This window comes from Oryx dammah, unplaced genomic scaffold (genome assembly GCF_014754425.2).
Source record: "Oryx dammah isolate SB20612 unplaced genomic scaffold, SCBI_Odam_1.1 HiC_scaffold_8, whole genome shotgun sequence".
Lineage (NCBI taxonomy): Eukaryota > Metazoa > Chordata > Mammalia > Artiodactyla > Bovidae > Oryx > Oryx dammah.
Genome location: NW_024070192.1, coordinates 15703310 through 15720906, shown reverse-complemented (window position 1 = coordinate 15720906; position 17597 = coordinate 15703310). Strand labels below are relative to the sequence as shown.

The 17597-nt window shown below is 39.3% G+C and overlaps 1 protein-coding gene across 1 annotated transcript in view; it reads left to right on the top strand.

Moving 5' to 3' along the window:
* Positions 1 to 17597, top strand: part of EFCAB3 (EF-hand calcium binding domain 3) — a 31485-nt gene extending 13888 nt beyond the window's left edge. The window contains exons 5-9 of the mRNA XM_040245072.1: positions 1316 to 1436; positions 7383 to 7576; positions 7923 to 8107; positions 11537 to 11659; positions 17077 to 17597. Of these exons, the coding sequence (XP_040101006.1) occupies positions 1316 to 1436; positions 7383 to 7576; positions 7923 to 8107; positions 11537 to 11659; positions 17077 to 17403 (950 nt within the window). The 3' untranslated portion in view covers positions 17404 to 17597. The remainder of the gene's footprint in view (positions 1 to 1315; positions 1437 to 7382; positions 7577 to 7922; positions 8108 to 11536; positions 11660 to 17076) is intronic.

The window sequence follows — 17597 nt, the reverse complement described above, 5'->3', positions numbered from 1 at the left end:
TATAGTCTGGGATGTAATTTACTTTTGTACTGCTTCTCTTAAAACAAATTTTGCTAAGGAAATTGATACAGTTTTAGAATTTTAACTTAAATCCATCAAGTCCTTCTGCAGGAGACACTGCTTTTTGGACTTAAGTGAGAACAGTCAGGCAGTGGTGCAGAAAATTTTGGTCACCTTTTATATTTATATACCACTCCAGTATTCTTGCCTGGAGAATTCCATGGACAGAGGAGCCTGGAAAGCTATGGTCCGTGGACTTGCAGAGATGGACACGACTGAGCAACCAACACTTTATATTACTTAAATTCTTTACCAAATGCATGTGCTACTTTGGGAGGTACTACTCTTACAAAAGAAAAATGTATACATATAGCACTCTAAATGTTTGGGGCTTCCCCAGTGGCTCAGGCAGTAAAGAATCTGCCTGCAATGCAGGAGACCTGGGTTTAATCCCTGAGTTGGGAAGACCTCCTGGAGGAGGAAATGGCAACCCACTCCAGTATTCTTGCCTGGACAATTCCATGGGCAAAGGAGCCTGGTGGGCTACAGTCTGTGGGCTAAGCGACCAACACTTTCATTTCATATATTTTTAGAAAAACGCTGTCTCTCTCATGCATATTTGGGTATAGATAATTCACTATTCCTAAAAAAAATCTTCCTCACCCCAGTAATCCTCTGCCCTCACTGTGAGAGCAGGAGAGTCTGCTGGAGGTTCCGGAACATGTTCTCACACAAGGTTTAACAACTTGGAGATACACTCAATTTATTGCTATTAGTTCTCTAATGGTTTGTTTATGAGTTTAACAAGCTGCCTTGGAAAATCTGACCTTATTCATATCATGTTTTCCAGATAAATACATTCCAAATTCCAAATACTATATACAGTTTTAAAAAAGACATCCTTTCATAAGCTATGAACTGTCTTAGTATAAACAGAAGTTATTATTTCAAGTATCACTATAGTAACAAGGGTTTGCCTGCACACCAGAGTTATGTTTATCAACAGTTCCTTTTCGTAGACAAACAGAATAGTCCTTAACATATAATTCATGTTTATGTTAAATGTATTACTACATTTACTTAGAAGTCACTGAACTAAAAGTATTTCATTTTAAATCCCATGATTATTTTGTCTGTTTAGTAATCAAAATGACCTTCCTGCCAAACAGAACAGACTTTGAATGTTTGTTTATAATTCTTTAGTTTTTGACTTGGTTTTAATATTGTATATACAGTAAAATGACTGTCACTTTAACACTTTTTATGATCATTTTTTTCAGAAGGCATTTTGAATCTTTTTTTTTTCCCTCCATAGTTCCAGAAAAGGGGACCTGTTTAGATTTAGCTGGCAACCCAGGGATCCTGTTGTTTGAAATGCTATCAAAGCTTATAGAGACTTCAGCCTTACCCAAAAAGGCAATATCGGAAATAGTAAGGTAGGTGGCAAAGGAACAAAAATGACCTCAGCAACATTTAGGAGCATTTTACAAGGCAACTGCCTCTCCCTGACATCCTAACATCTCCACAGATCTGCCCCCAAACAAGGAGAAGGTGTACAGGCAGCTAGCTACTCATGGGCCGCAACATGAGACCTCGTAGCGCTGCCTAGTTCTGAAACTGCAAGGCTGATTCAGACCATCTCAGTACCCCACTGAGAGCCTACAATAGCCCAGAAAGTTTCGGAAGTTCCCTGGTGGCCTGGTGGTTAAGATTCCAGGCTTTCAGTGTAGTGACCCAGGTTCAGTCCCTGATAAGGGAACTGAGATCCTGCAAGCCCAGCAATATGACCAAAAAAATAAAAATTCAGCTTCTCCTACTCTGGGCTAGAAAACTGCAGGGGAATAAGACTGTTCTGGAATGATTTGGGGTGAGCTTGGAAACTGAGTTTGAATATAAGATACTCCCATTCACACTGGATCTCTCAGGAGCTCTGAAAAAGTCCTTTGGGACAAAGGGCAGCAATTTCATACCTCCCAAAGTAGTGTTTGGACTGGAGCAGAGCCAAAATTAGACTTTAGAATAGGATAAGGAAACATTCTCACACCCAAATGTGTTTATTCCAGCAAATGTCATTGAAGATACATTTCCTCAATATAGTTCTATCATGGTATTGCAAATATTAAATGTTGCCATTATCAGTCTTTTCAAAGCATTCTACTTTGAAAAGCATTATTCTTTCAAAGCATTCTACTATCCCACTTAAAGAGATTTTAAAATAAAGAATACCACCAACAATGTAAAATATCCTCTGCTCTTCAACAGGTAATCTCTATATTGTCCCACACCTCGATCAGATGTAGAACAGAGGGTATGCAACATTCTACACTTCATTCCAAGTCAAATACATTTGTTAAATCCCTGATATTGGTACACAAATGTATCACATTCTTAACCTCTCAGCCTCAGTTTCCTCATCTATAGAATGAGAATAATAATACCTATAACACAATTATAGGGCAATTGTAAGGACATCTGGTAATGCAGGTACAGTGCTTAGCAAACATAAGACCTCAATAAATGTTAACTATTATCATTATGTGTTATATATATGGGCTTCCCTGGTGGCTCAGAAGGTAAAGAGTCCACCTGCAATGCAGAAGACCTGGGTTTGATCCCTGGGTTGGGAAAATCCCCTGGAGAAGAAGGCAATGGCTACCCACTCCAGTATTCTTGCCTGAATTCCATGGACAGAAGAGCCTGGCAGGCTACAGTTCGTGGAGTTGCAAGAGTCAGACATGACTGTGTGATTAACACTTTCACTTTCAACTATGTATATAAGCATAGAATATACATATTATCTATTTTAATCCTCACATATATGGCAACAAAGATCCCACATGCTGCAGCTAAGACCCAGCACAGCCAAATTGAAAAAAAAGAAGAAAAGAAACAAGATAGTAAGGAATCAAGAAACCAAGGTCACAGAGAAATTCAACAACATAGGTTTTACACCAGTATTAAATACTAAAGTGAGGCCAGGTAAAATGAGTACTGAATGGATGGAATTAGCTTTGGTAGTTTAAGAAATTATAAGTGTGTAGCAGATTCATGTCAATGTATGGCAAAACCAATACAGTATTGTAAAGCAAAATAAAGTAAAAATAAAAATTTAAAATAAAAAAAAAGTGAACTACTTAGTCTCCAAAAAAAAAAAAAAGAAATCATAAGTGAATTTCAGTTCCAAAAGGATTATGGGAAGAAAGCCAACTTTTAGGGGTTAAAAAATAGCAATCATGTTAAATATACTAGAATAAGTGCATGTTTTAACTCTTTCTCCCTTCTGATATTGCACTAAAATAATAGTAAGAGCATTTTAGAGGTCATAAAAACAGGAATAAGAGCTGAAAAATGATATCAACATAATTGGAAACTGGACAGGAAATGAATGACTGTTTACCGGCTAGTGAGATCAGAAGAAGCTGAAACTTGAATGGCTTCAGTAGAGGTCAAGAAGCAAGCCAGTTCTCACTGAAGAACACTTGAAACACTCAGGAATTGAGACACTCAGTTCAGTTCAGTTCAGTCGCTCAGTGATGTCCAACTCTTTGCAACCCCATGAATCACAGCACGCCAGGCTTTCCTGTCTATCACCAACTCACGGAGTTCACTCAGACTCATGTCCATCGAGTCAGTGATGCCATCCAGCCATCTCATCCTCTCTCGTCCCCTTCTCCACCTGCTGCCAATCCCTCCCAGCATCAGAGTCTGTTCCAATGAGTCAACTCTTTGCATGAGGTGGCCAAAGTACTAGAGTTTCAGCTTTAGCATCATTCCTTCCAAAGAAATCCCAGGACTGATCTCCTTTAGAATGGACTGGTTGGATCTCCTTGTAGTCCAAGGGACTCTCAAGAGTCTTCTCCAACACCACAGTTCAAAAGCATCAATTTTTCAGCGCTCAGCCTTCTTCACAGTCCAACTCTCACATCCATACATGACCACAGAAAAAACCATAGCCTTAACTAGACGGACCTTAGTTGGCAAAGTAATCTCTCCGCTTTTGAATATGCTATCTAGGTTGGTCATAACTTTTCTTCCAAGGAGTAAGCGTCTTTTAATTTCATGGCTCCAGTCACCATCTGCAGTGATTTTGGAGCCCAAAAAAATAGGAACCTCTAAAGGCAGCAGAGGTGTCAGTCAGTCAGTTCAGTTGCTTAGTCGTGTCCAACTCTTTGCGACCCCATGAATCGCAGCACACCAGGCCTCCCTGTCCATCACCAACTCCCGGAATTTACCCAAATTAATGTCCATCGAGTCGGTGATGCCATCCAGCCATCTCATTCTCTGGCGTCCCCAATCCCCATGCTCTCCTCTTGCCCCCAATCCCTCCCAGCATCAGGGTCTTTTCCAGTGAGTCAACTCTTCGCATGAGGTGGCCAAAGTATTGGAATTTCAACTTCAGCATCAGTGCCTGATGAACCAGACCATCCCATGGAAAAGAAATGCAAAAAAGCAAAATGGCTGTCTGAGGAGGGCCTTACAAAGAGCTGTGAAAAGAAGAGAAGTGAAAAGCTAAGGAGAAAAGGAAAGATACAAGCATCTGAATGCAGAGTTCCAAAGAATAGCAAGGAGAGATAAGAAAGCCTTCCTCAGCAATCAGTGCAAAGAAATAGAGGAAAATAACAGAATGGGAAAGACTAGAGATCTCTTCAAGAAAATTAGATTTACCAAGGAAACATTTCATGCAAAGATGGGCTTGATAAAGCAGACGTGTAGGGAGCCCAAAATACAAATACTAGTTAAAAGTAGCATTGAGAAGCAGGTTGACCCTTAGATTCCTCTCTCTAAGCCCACACAACCAAGTGACTGCTTGGCAGTTAACTCTCTGAAGAGGCTGTACCAGAGATTGGGCTCAGGGAGATCAGACATAACTGAGGATGCGGGTATCAGTGAAAACAAGGTTACATGAAATTCCACTTACTGAATGGTGAGACTCTACCAGCCACCTTCCCCTTGCCTAAACCCCACTAACAGCTAGACTTTTATACTAGATAAAATATTAGAGGACCCCTCTCCAGAAAAATTGACTAGACAACCACAGAGAGAAAAAACCCAGACAACCACAATTAAAAGACCCTTAATGAAACAATGCTCCAACCAGTTACCTGACAGTAAATTTCCTACTCAATAAGATCCACCACACCAATGAATGAGTATTGTGGCCTTAAAGAGTATTTATTTTCACTCTTAAGTATGAATAGACATCCAAAGATCAAGAGATAGTTAAGGAAAATCTGTGTTAGTGAAGAAAGATTGAAACAGGAAAAAAGGAAGGAAGGAAAGAAGGGAAGGAGGGAAGAAAGGAAACAGTTGTAAACATAACCTGGTATGCAGCTGATGTTGGTCATAGCCACTATGGAAGATAATATTCAGGTTCCTTAAGAAATTAAAACTAGAGCTACCATATGACCCAGCAATCCCACTCCTGGGCATATATCAGAGAAAAACCTGGTTTGAAAGGATATATTCAACATTCATTGCAGCACTGTATACATGGATGCAACCAAAATGTCCATTGATAGATGAATGGATAAAGAAGATGTGGTATATATATACAATGGAATGTTACTCAGCCATTAAAAAGAATGAAATAATGACATTTGCAGCAACATGGATAAACTTGGAGATTATCATACTAAGTAAGCCAGGCAGAGAAAGACAAATATGACATGATAACGCTTATATGTGGAATCTTTTAAAAATGACACAAATGAACTTATTTACAGAACAGAAACAGACTCACAAACTTAGAGAATGAGCTTATGGTTTCTGTGGGGAGGAACAGGGGAAAGGAATAGTTAGGTAGTTTGGGATGGACATGTACACACTGCTACATTTTAAATGGATAACCAACAAGGACCTACTGTATAGCACATAGAACTCTGTTCAATGTTACGTGGCAGCCTGGATGGGAGGGGAGTTTGGAGGAGAATGAATATGTGTGTATGTATGGGTGAGTGCCTTCGCTGTTCACCTGAAACTGTCACAACATTTTTGTTAATCAGCTATACCCCACTACAAAATAAAAAGTTTAAAATAGTAACCAACAAGGACTTACAGGGAACTCTGCTCAATACTCTGTAATATCCTAAATGGGTAAATAATATGAAAAAGATAGATACATGTATAGGGATAACTGAACCACTCTGTGGTATACTTGTAACTAACACAACATTGTTAAGCAACTATACTCCAATATAAAATACATTTAAAAAAAAAGTTAGGGAAGGAAGTATCTGATTACAAACCAGACTCCAATCAGAACATGATCAGCATATCTCTTCCCAACCACTGCTGCAGCTCCAATATTTAGAACTAGTTCTTTCCCTCTTCCTGAGAGGAAAAGAAAGATTGCTCGTCACCATCCCAGGGAGAAGTGAAGCCTCCTGATGCTGTAGTAGAAAGAAACCTGTGAAGTAGTGAGAAGCAAGGTCCTATATCTTGTTCTCTGGGACATTCCTCCACTCAGCACACTGTGAGATCTTCCACTTTGGTACTGAAGCCCCCACTGCAGCAAATCAGTGAGAAACACGTTTTTCCATCTAAGCAGTGAGCGACCAGATCCCTACCTCAGCTGCTAAGAGGAGTCTTTGTCTCAGCAGCAAGAAGGAATCTGACCTGTCACTGATATTCCAAACATACCTTTGGGAATGTTTGTGCTGTGAATTAGAGACCTTTTATCATATGTAGCCTGTGGTACATAAAGAATTTATAACCTAAAATGCACAGTAACATATCTCCTAAATACATTCATACACATGACTGCGTGTACATGTACACATGCACGCGTGTGCACGTGCACATGCACACACACACACACAGATTGTAAAGAATTACAGTAGTGATTTACTGTGGACATCTGTGGATAATAAGATTACTGGTAACATTTTCTTTATACTTTTCTAACTCTTCCAGATTCTCTGCAATGAGAATTTCTTTCAATTTAAAAAATGTTGCATTTTAACACCCAACATAAAATTACTATATTATACACCTGTAGCATATGATATTGTATAGAAGCTGCACTTCAATTTTAAAAAACAAACCACAAAATAATATAATAGTAGGCATGACTAATGTTTATAGTCAAGTTGATACCACTTAAGGGTTTGTCAGAGATCAAAATTGCTAGGTGTTTTTCTAGACAAGACTGGAAAATCTTGGAGCAGAGGAAGGAAGCCAGAGCCCAGGGACTGCATATATAAAGTAATCAAATGGTCTGTGGAAAATGTCAGTAGATATTCTATAAATGTCACATAAATGATATTAAATGACTATACAACTTAAACATATTCAGCATATATAACTTGCAAATTGACTTCTTTTTCTTTCTGTCCAACAGTCAGGCACTTTTTAACCATCTCTAAATTATCTTTATTTCCTAGCTATTTCCGAAGAAAATTCCAGGAAACCACCTCGGGAATGGTGTGGAGCCCCGATACTATGGGTTATGGAAAAAGGAGATTTAAGCCAGACATATGCACACCTCCAAGCTCAAGCACAGCTGCTTTCGCTAATGCTGCTCGGATTGCAATAATGAAAGAAAAGGATTTATTTAAATTTCTTGACGAGCTCAAGAGTAAGAGTCATTTGTCCTCTCCCCACCATTGTAAAAGATGTATGTGTATATTACTGGTCAGAAATAAATACTAGATGCCAAGTGCTTTAAGAGTAGGGCCACAGCGTATTCTGAGTGACTGGTCTGTCACACAGATATCATTTGAAACAAATGTGCATTTTACCTGAATCCCTAGACACCTGGATGCAACTGAAAGTCTGTGGATGGGTAGGGTGGTGGGAGCAGGAGAATGAAGAAGGGGTGGCAGGGCCACTGAGGAGATGAATAGGCAAAGGGCAAATTAGGCACCACAGTTATGTCTTCTATGGGAATTTCTTCTTACATTTTTTCATTTTTACCTTTTCAGAATGCAATCCTCCTTCAGATAGCCCATATTCAAAAATACCCGTCTTTCCACTGTTTCCTGATGTGGATGGAGTGGTAATGGGAAAGCCATTCAAAGACATACAGAAATTAGAAATGCTGAAGAGAAAGGAACCTCTGAATTTCTTTGAGAACTATTTTTTCCATAAAAAAGACTGGAAAACACAGGTGAGATTTGGATTATGTCATATCAGTTCAATATTTAGGTTTTTTAAGTTCTAACTTAACAGAACTAGTAATGTGCTTATTAATGACAAATATTTTCAGTCATGATATTTCAAACCAGACTCCATAGCCATGTTCCTAAATTTAAAGTCCAGGTGTAAATAGTCAAGGCTTCTCTCATAGCTCAGTGGTAAAGAATCCACCTGCCAATGCAGAAGACACATGTTTGATCGCTGGGTCAGGAAGATCCCCTGTAAAAGGAAATGGCAACCCATTCCAGTATCCTTGCCTGGGAAATCCCATGGACAGTGAAGCCTGGCAGGCTATAGACTATGGGATCACAAGAGTTGGACATGACTTAGCAACTAAACAACAACAATAAATATTTCATTTAATTTAAACAAATCATTAAAATTGCTGAAAATGTATACTACTATAATTCTAATCTAGTCTATTATAACATCTAATCTAATGTACTATAAATGTTGATTAGAAACCAAGGAATGAAACTTTCAAGTTTCAGGGACTTCCCTAGCAGTCCAGTGGTTAAGACAACATGCTTCTGCTGCAAAGGTCATGGGTTCAATCCCTGGTTGGGGAACTAAGATTCTGCATGTTGTGTGGCACAGTTAAAAAATAAAAAATAATTTTAAAATTCTACATGGCAAAAAAGTCACATTTGCAACTCATAATACAAAGAGCTATCGATTTCTCTAATACATCAGAGCTTCAAAGTGATTAGAAAAAACTAACCTATATAAAAATGAGCAAAAGATATGAGCAGACAGTTCTCAGAAACATAAAAAGGTACTCAGTCCCACTCTTCATAAAAGATCCAAATTAAAAGTACCCTGAGACGTTATCTTTCCATGTTTGATTGCCCAGGACCGAAAAGCTGGAAAACACATGGAACATTAGACATAAGAGAGAGAAAAGAGAAAAGCATACACATTTTATTAAATTTTACATATACCTGGGAAAATGAAAACCCAAAGAAGCAGTTAGAATTAAACATTTATATACTGAAATAAAAAAAGAAGTACTGGTTTGGAGAGTATCAGACAATAAGAAATAAAATACTACACCATGCTAACATGGAAGATGAGGAGGGTGGTGCTCAGAATGAAAGCTAAGTTCTTTTTATTGTTTGGGGAGAGGCTTATGATAGTGATTAAATCTATAATTTGTTGCATTAATTGTAAATATTAAAAATGTAAAGATAATCAGTAAAAACTAAAATGAATATTGCCAAACCATAGAGGAATAAAAAAATAAAAAAAAGAGACCATGGGAAAATAGAAAGTACGAAACAAAATAGGCAGAAAAGTCCAAATATATCAGTATCACAAGAAACGATTAAAGACACCAGTTTAAAAAAAAATAATAAGGGGAAGGGAGGGAGGAAGGAAGAAAGAATTGTTTTCAAGTTTAAAAGAAAGGGTGCTGATTTTTTTAAAGTAGTTTTAAGATATATATCCTTTTACCTAAATTATGACACAGAAACTTGAAAATAAAGGGACAGAAGAAGATATATCAGGCAAATATAAATCAAAATAAGCTGTTATCCATATATTGGAGGGGGAGAGAAAATTTAGGCAAAACATAAAGATGCTATTTAATGGTTTTTAATAATCAGGAGAATCTTAAAAATAAAACAGACACAAATTCACAGATACAGAAAACAAACTGTTTACCAGGAGGGAGACGGATGAGGACAGGAGCAAAATAGGTAAAGGAGATTAAGAGGTACAAACCAGTCTAGATATAAAACAAGTTACAAGGATGTAGTGTACAATACAGGGAGTATAGATAATACTTTGTGATAACTTTGTATGGGGTATAATCTATTAAATGTTGAATTACTGTTTGTTCATTTGAAACTAACATAGAAAGTCAACTATACTTCAATTAAAAAAAATTTTTGATCATCAGGAAGATAAAACTATTCTGAATCTGAATGTATGTAACAAATTGACAGATAAGGTGATATTTAACAGGATAATAAGGATTAGCTTTAGACTTTTTAGGTATTATACATGGTAAAAATAAATATTAAATGAATAAGCAAGTCCATAATCACAGTGGAAGATTTTTATCATGCCTCTTCAGAAACTGATAATGCAAAGGAGCAGTAGGGAGGGGGGATCAAATCCTCTTACAAAAATTTAACTGTTTTTGTAACAGGAAGAGAAACATGAAACTGTAGCTTGATGGAGAATTGGAGTCTATAAGTATCTGTTTCAGGATGTAAGAGATGAGCACTTTGATAGCCAGAAGGAAGAACCCTTAGAACTCTGGTTCTCAATCTTGGTTGCACAACAGAACCCCCAGGGAGAGCTTTTACAGTTCTGCTGTCCTGGCCACAACTCTGTCTAGTTAAATCAAATCTCTGGGAATGGGGCCTTGGCCTCAGGGTTTTTTAAAGTTCCACTGTGCAGCCAAAGCTGAAAACCACTGCTTAAAGAGAAACTGAAGATGTTTGAAGATGTAGAAGAGAGGCAGGACTGGCTAGGCCCAGTGCAAAATGAAAATGTAGGTCCCTTTGTCCAAAAATAGTTAAAAATTTAAAAACAGCAACGTAAAACATTAAACCAAACTCAGGGCCCTTCTAAATACAAGGCCCTGTGTAATTACACAGGTCATACACCCATGAAACCAGCACTGGAAAAGAAGTAGATTGAAGGGAGGTGAATAAATAAAGATACACAAAGAGACCTTGAAAATTAGGAAAAACTCTCACATATGAAAGAGAAGGAGGAAAAAATGAGTTAAAGGATGGAGAAATCCTAAGGTGTAAAGAAGAGCAAAAGGAATTCATGTTAGATAGATGTGAAGAGACAAGATCATTAGCTAAGGGAGTTTAAAGGTTTGGTTTTCCAGCAGCCTCTGTGAGAGCTGTGAGAGCTGTAAGATCTGCAAATGAAGAAAAGTAATGTCAAGCAGTACTGAGAACCTGGATGAGCCTGGGTCATACACATTTTCAAAGAAAGCAATCTGCATATTTATATGATTTCCATCAACACTGTTCAGTAGCCCAGGAACAGGGAAACACAGATGGCTGGTTCCCTGTGAGAATTTTAGAAGTATTCCAGGTTGTGCTCTGTGGAGGGCACAGTCATTTTCAATGCTTTGCAAGTTTGAGTGAGGATGGAGTTGGTGCCTCTCTACTCCCTACATCCATCCCAAACATAAACCATCCTTTGGTCTATACTTGTCTTGTGACTAGGCTTCACTATTAAGAGAGTTTGCTCGATGCCATTTACACATGGCACTATACCAGGTGTCCTGAAGCAACTGACAAGTGGTGTAGAAATAATCTTATAAATCATATACACACCCTTTCATAATACAGTATATTTCTGTGTATTTTGTCTTTGTTATGCAATTCAACTAAAATATGTTACTCACCTTCTTTTTTAAATGTTTATAAAGGCAGCAAATATAAAACCTGTTGACCCTACCTCAGGCTACTCAACTGATATCCTCACCATTGATCAAATACTCAAGAGAAAGCAGAACTGGACAGTGGCTGATGCAGCTGCTGTTAAACCACACGTGAGTATTCACTGTTGAATGCCTTCCCAGAAACCATGGACAGAAATGTTTTCCACTTCATTACTACAACCATAGAACTTCCCTGGTGGTTCAGCAGTAAAGAATCTGCCTGCAATACAAGAGACACAGGAGACCCCAGTTTTATCCTTGGCTCATGAAGATCCCCTGGAGGAGGAGATGGCAGCCCTCTCCAGTATTCTTGCCTAGAAAGTCTCATGGACAGAGGGGCCTGGCAGAGGGCGTGGACCCATGGGCATGGGGTTGCAGGGCGTTGGAAATGGCTGAGCACCTATACACTACAACCATAAAACCAAGATTTTTTTTTTCTGTGTCTTTAAGACCAGATCATTTCTCCTTTGGAGTTCTACCCAGCATCATTTCTGGGGCATTCATTTGTTTCATGCTGGTGACAGCAACTAGTTAAGGTAGTAAACCAGCAGTCACGGTGAGGGTTGTACTCAGGGAGGGAATTGTGATGAGTGACTGAATCTTTATTATGGCAGCTAAAAGAATAATAGTAATAGTAGTTTAATTATGCTTCTTAGGTACCAGGCAGTGTGCTCTATAAGTACTCTACAAGTACTTTATAGGTGCTAATTCATTTACTTATCACAACAAACCTTTGAGTTAGGCACTGTTACTCCTTGTCATTTTTATGCACAGAGAGGTTACATGGTTTGCCCAAAGGCACACAGCTAGAAAGTAATAGAACCAGAATTATAAGCATGGGTATCTTGGATTCTGAAGAATCCACACTTTAACCACAACTCTGTGCTGGGTGTCTGCTTTCATGCCCTCACTTCTTAGCAACTTCTGTCTCCCAGAAAGAAACTGTGGTGTATTTATTTTATGCCAGCTCCCTTCTGCATTTGACACTAATGATCAAGCTCTCCAAGCACATTCTACTTCCTTAGCCTTTACAATGGGGCTTCCCTGGTGGCTCAGATGGTAAAGAATTGGGAGAAGGAAATGGCTACCCATTCCTAGTACTCTTGCCTGGAGAGTTCCATGGACGGAAGCTTCGTGGGCTACAATCCAAGAGGTTGCAAAGAGTCAGACACAACTCAGCAACTAACACTTTCACTTTCTTAGCCTTTACAATGCATCTTCAATTCTGTGTGTCTCTCTGTATCTTTCCTCTCTCTTCTTTTTCCTGAGGTTCACCCTTTTTTTCTATAGTTGAAGTACAGTTGATTTGCAGTGTTTGAGGTATACATCAAAGTGTATACATACACATATAAATATATATATAGTTATACATACACATATAAATATATTCCTTTTCAGATTCTTTTTTATTATAGTTTATTATATTGATTATACTTCCCTGTGCTATAAAATAGGTCCTTGTTTTTTATCTATTTTATATATAGTGGTGTATATCTGTTAATTCCAAATTCCTAATTTACCCCTCCCCCCTTTCCCCCTTCAAACTTTGGTAACCGTAAGTTTGTTTCCTATGTCTGTAAGCCTATTTCTATTTTGTAAGTAAGTTAATCCATATCATCTTTTCGTGATATCACATATAACTGATATCATGTTTGTCTTTCTCTGTCTGACTTACTTCACTCAGTATGATAATCTCCAGGTCCATCCATGTTGCTGGAAATGCCCTTATTTCATTCTTTTCCATGGCTGAGTAGTAGTCCACTGTATGTGTATAAACCCACATCTTCTTTATCCATTCATCTGTCAGTGGACATTTAAGTTCCTTAAGTCTTGATATTTCCTAGTTTTCTAGTCTCATCTTACTTCTCTTCTTATTAAACACATTCACTTGTTCAGTAAATATATATCCAGTGTTAACAAGGTTCTGAGATTAGGAGATACCACAGAATAAAAAACACTGTTCCTACCCTCAATCTTCCTACGCTCTGATTTGCCTTGTTTCAGCTGCCACCTATACCCCTGATCAGTCTTAACTGTCACTGGCCTAGACGCCTTTCCAGTACTGCCTCATCTCACTGATTACCTGCTGAGCATATTTACCCTGCTGTCTCACAGCATATCCAGCTGGACATGTCCAAAATCAAACTCATCATCTTACACATCAAACTGGCTCTTCCTCGAGGATTCCATACTACCATCTCCCTAGGCACTGAGACTTGAAGGCCCAGAGCCATCCTTCAGTTCAGTTCAGTTGCTCAGTCATGTCCAACTCTCTGCAACCCCATGAACCACAGCATGCCAGACCTCCCTGTCCATCACCAACTGCCAGAGTCTACCCAAACCCATGTCCATTGAGTCAGTGATGCCATCCAACCATCTCATTCTCTGTCGTCCCCTTCTCCTCCTGCCCTCAATCTTTCCCAGCATCAGGGTCTTTTCAAATGAGTCAGCTCTTCTCATCAGGTGGCCAAAGTATTGGAGTTTCAGGTTCAACATCAGTCCTTCCAATGAACACCCAGAACTGATCTCCTTTAGGATGGACTGGTTGGATCTCCTTGCAATCCAAGGGACTCTGAAGAGTCTTCTCCAACACCACAGTTCAAAAGCATCAAGTCTTCGGTTCTCAGCTTTCTTTATGATCTAACTCTCACATCCATACATGACTACCAGAAAAACCACAGCCTTGACTAGATGGACCTTTGTGGACAAAGTAATGTCTCTGCTTTTTTAATATGTTGTCTAGCTTGCTCATAACTTTCCTTCCAAGGAGTAAGCATCTTTTAATTTCGTGGCTGCAATCACCATCTGCAGAGATTTTGGAGCCCAGAAAAATAAAGTCAGCCACTGTTTCCACTGTTTCCCCATCTATTTGCCATTAAGTGAGGGGACCAGATGCCATGATCTTAGTTTTCTGAATGTTGAGCTTTGAGCCAACTTTTTCACTCTCCTCTTTCACTTTCATCAAGAGGCTCTTTAGTTCTTCTTCACTTTCTGCCATAAGGGTGGTGTCATCTGCATACATGAGGTTATTGATATTTTTCCCGGCAATCTTGATTCCAGCTTGTGCTTCATCTAGCCCAGCGCTTCTTATGATGTACTCTGCATATAAGTTAAATAAGCAGGGTGACAATATACAGCCTTGACAGACTCCTTTTCCTATTTGGAACCAGTCTGTTGTTCCATGTCCAGTTCTAACTGTTGCTTCCTGACCTGCATACAGGCTTCTCAAGAGGCAGGTCAGGTGCTGTGGTATTCCCATCTCTTACAGAATTTTCCACAGTTTATTGTGATCCACACAGTCAAAGGCTTTGGCATAGTCAATAAAGCAGAAATAGTTTTTCTGGAACTCTTTTGCTTTTTCGATGATCTAGCAGATATTTGCAATTTGATCTCTGGTTCCTCTGCCTTTTCTAAAATCAGCTTGAACACCTGGAAGTTCACAGTTCACGTATTACTAAAGCCTGGCTTGTGGAATTTTGAGCATTACTTTGCTAGCATGTGAGATGAGTACAATTGTGTGGTAGTTTGAGCATTCTTTGGCATTGCCTTTCTTTGGGATTGGAATGAAAACGGGCCTTTTCCAGTCCTGTGACCACTGCTGAGTTTTCCAAATTTGCTGGCATATTGAGTGCAGCACTTTCACAGCATCATCTTTTAGGACTTGAAATAGTTCAATGGAATTCCATCACCTCCACTAGCTTTGTTCGTAGTGATGCTTCCTAAGGCCCACTTGACTTCACATTCCAGGATGTCTGGCTCTAGATGAATGATCACACCATCATGATTATCTGGGTCGTGAAGATCTTTTTTGTACAGTTCTTCTGCGTACCACCTCTTCTTAATATCTTCTGCTTCTGTTGGGTCCATTTCTGTCCTTTATTGAGCCCATTTTTGCATGAAATGTTCCCTTGGTAAATCTAATTTCTTGAAGAGATCTCTAGTCTTTCCCATTCTTTTGTTTGCCTCTGTTTTTTTGCATTGATCCCTGAGGAAGCTTTCTTATCTCTCCTTGCTATTCTTTGAAATTCTGCATTCAAATGGGTATATCTTTCCTTTTCTCCTTTGCTTTTCGCTTCTCTTCTTTTCACAGCTATTTGTAAGGCCTCCTCAGACAGCCATTTTGCTTTTTGACATTTCCTTTTCTTGTGGATGGTCTTGATCCCTGTCTCCTGTACAATGTCACGAACCTCCGTCCATAGTTCATCAGGCACTCTGTCTATCAGATCTAGTCCCTTAAATCTGTTTCTCACTTCCACTGTGTAGTCATAAGGGATTTGATTTACGTCATACCGAATGGTGTAGTGGTATTCCCCACTTTCTTCAATTTAAGTCTGAATTTGGCAACCATCCTTAAGTTATGATTTTTCCTCACTCCCCACATCTACTAATCACCAAATCTGGCTACTCTCATTTTCCCAAAGATTTTTCAAATCTGTCCCCTTCATTCCATCATATTGCTATTGCCTAAACTGAAGCCCTCGTTAGGCTTTACCTGGACAACAACTTCCAACCTGCTATCCCTTCCTCACTGCTCCACCCGTTCTCCACACAGCTGCTATGGAGAATGAGTCCTAAGAAGATCCAACCTGTCACTGTCCTGCTTAAAAAATGAATGCTTCCCTCTCAGCAATGGCAGTGTATTTCAACTGTATTTTCTGCTCCACACAACTGAGGGTCTCACTGCACTTCCCACAGAAAAGTGTCTCGCTACAGCATGACTTTCCCTGACAAAAGGGCTCTCCCCAACCTCACTGAGAAGAAGTCTTAGGCCTTGATTACGGCAACAACACCTGACTTGCCTCTCCTCAAAGTTAACTCTTTAGTGATACCCTAGGGCCTGGACTCCCCTACCAGCTCTGGGATGAATTGCCTTGGAGCATTTGTTATGCTGTCTCCTCTCCCTGTAATACTTTCCCATGGCCACCTACTCCCTAGATTTAATCAAATCCTTGTGGACCTCTGGGCTTCCCTGGTGGCTCAGACAGTAAAGAATCAGCCTGCAATGCTGGAGACCTGGGTTCAATCCCTGGGTTGGGGAGATCTCCTAGAGAAGGGAATAGCTACCCACTCTAGTATTCTGGCCTGGAGAATTCCATGGACAGAGGAGCCTGGAGGGCTACAGTCCATGGGGTCTCAAAGAGTCAAACACAACTGAGCTATTTTCATTTTTCTTGTGGACCTCCTTAGCTCAGCATCTTCTCCCTTCCTGCCATAGGCTGGACAGAGTTCCATCCCTGGCACTTCCGTTGTTCTAAGAGCCCATCTCCATCCCACATTTCCTCCTTGTTTTAGTCTACCATGTTTTTAAATTCTTATAAAATTTCTTAATATCTCACTACTCCTAAGTAATACATTTTCATTGTCCATCAACTCCTAACTCATGTGTCCTCAAGAGGCACTACCTAATATATAAATTCAGTGACTTTCAAGTAACTTGAAAAAATAACCTTTGGGGTATCTAGAATTGCAGTCCAGAAACCAAAGATATTTTGCGGTAACTACTATAAACTACTGCTTTCTCACTGCAGGTAAAGAGAGCTACAGAAACCTATAACTTGAGAATTGCCCTTGAGCACCGGAAACAAATGCTAAACCTCTGGCGGAAGATTCGGGGAGATTTGATTGGAATAGAGAGTAAAAATGAGTCCTTTTATGACACCTTTTCTACTTATACATGGTCCTGGAATGTCTGCCAAGAATTACTTTCCCCGAAGGACCTAAAGTTATACGATGCCCACGTGAACAGGAGTGCCTTCCACAACTCTGTATTCTCATCCTCTTCAGATATCAGTGAATGTGACACAGACAGAGGAAGAAAAAGAAAACGGAAAGGCTTCAAGGGCTTTCGACAATGAAACGACGTTTTCTAAACAGCTCATCACAAACTACTTTTTCATAGATATCAAAATTATTCTTGCTTTCATCTAATACATCCTCAGCAGCTGGAAACATTGACATCTTTTGAATTCTGACCAGTAAAAAAGTTTAAGTCATAGTATGGTTTCCCTTTCCTAATTCTTAACTGGTAAATAGATGCCCTGGGGAGAAG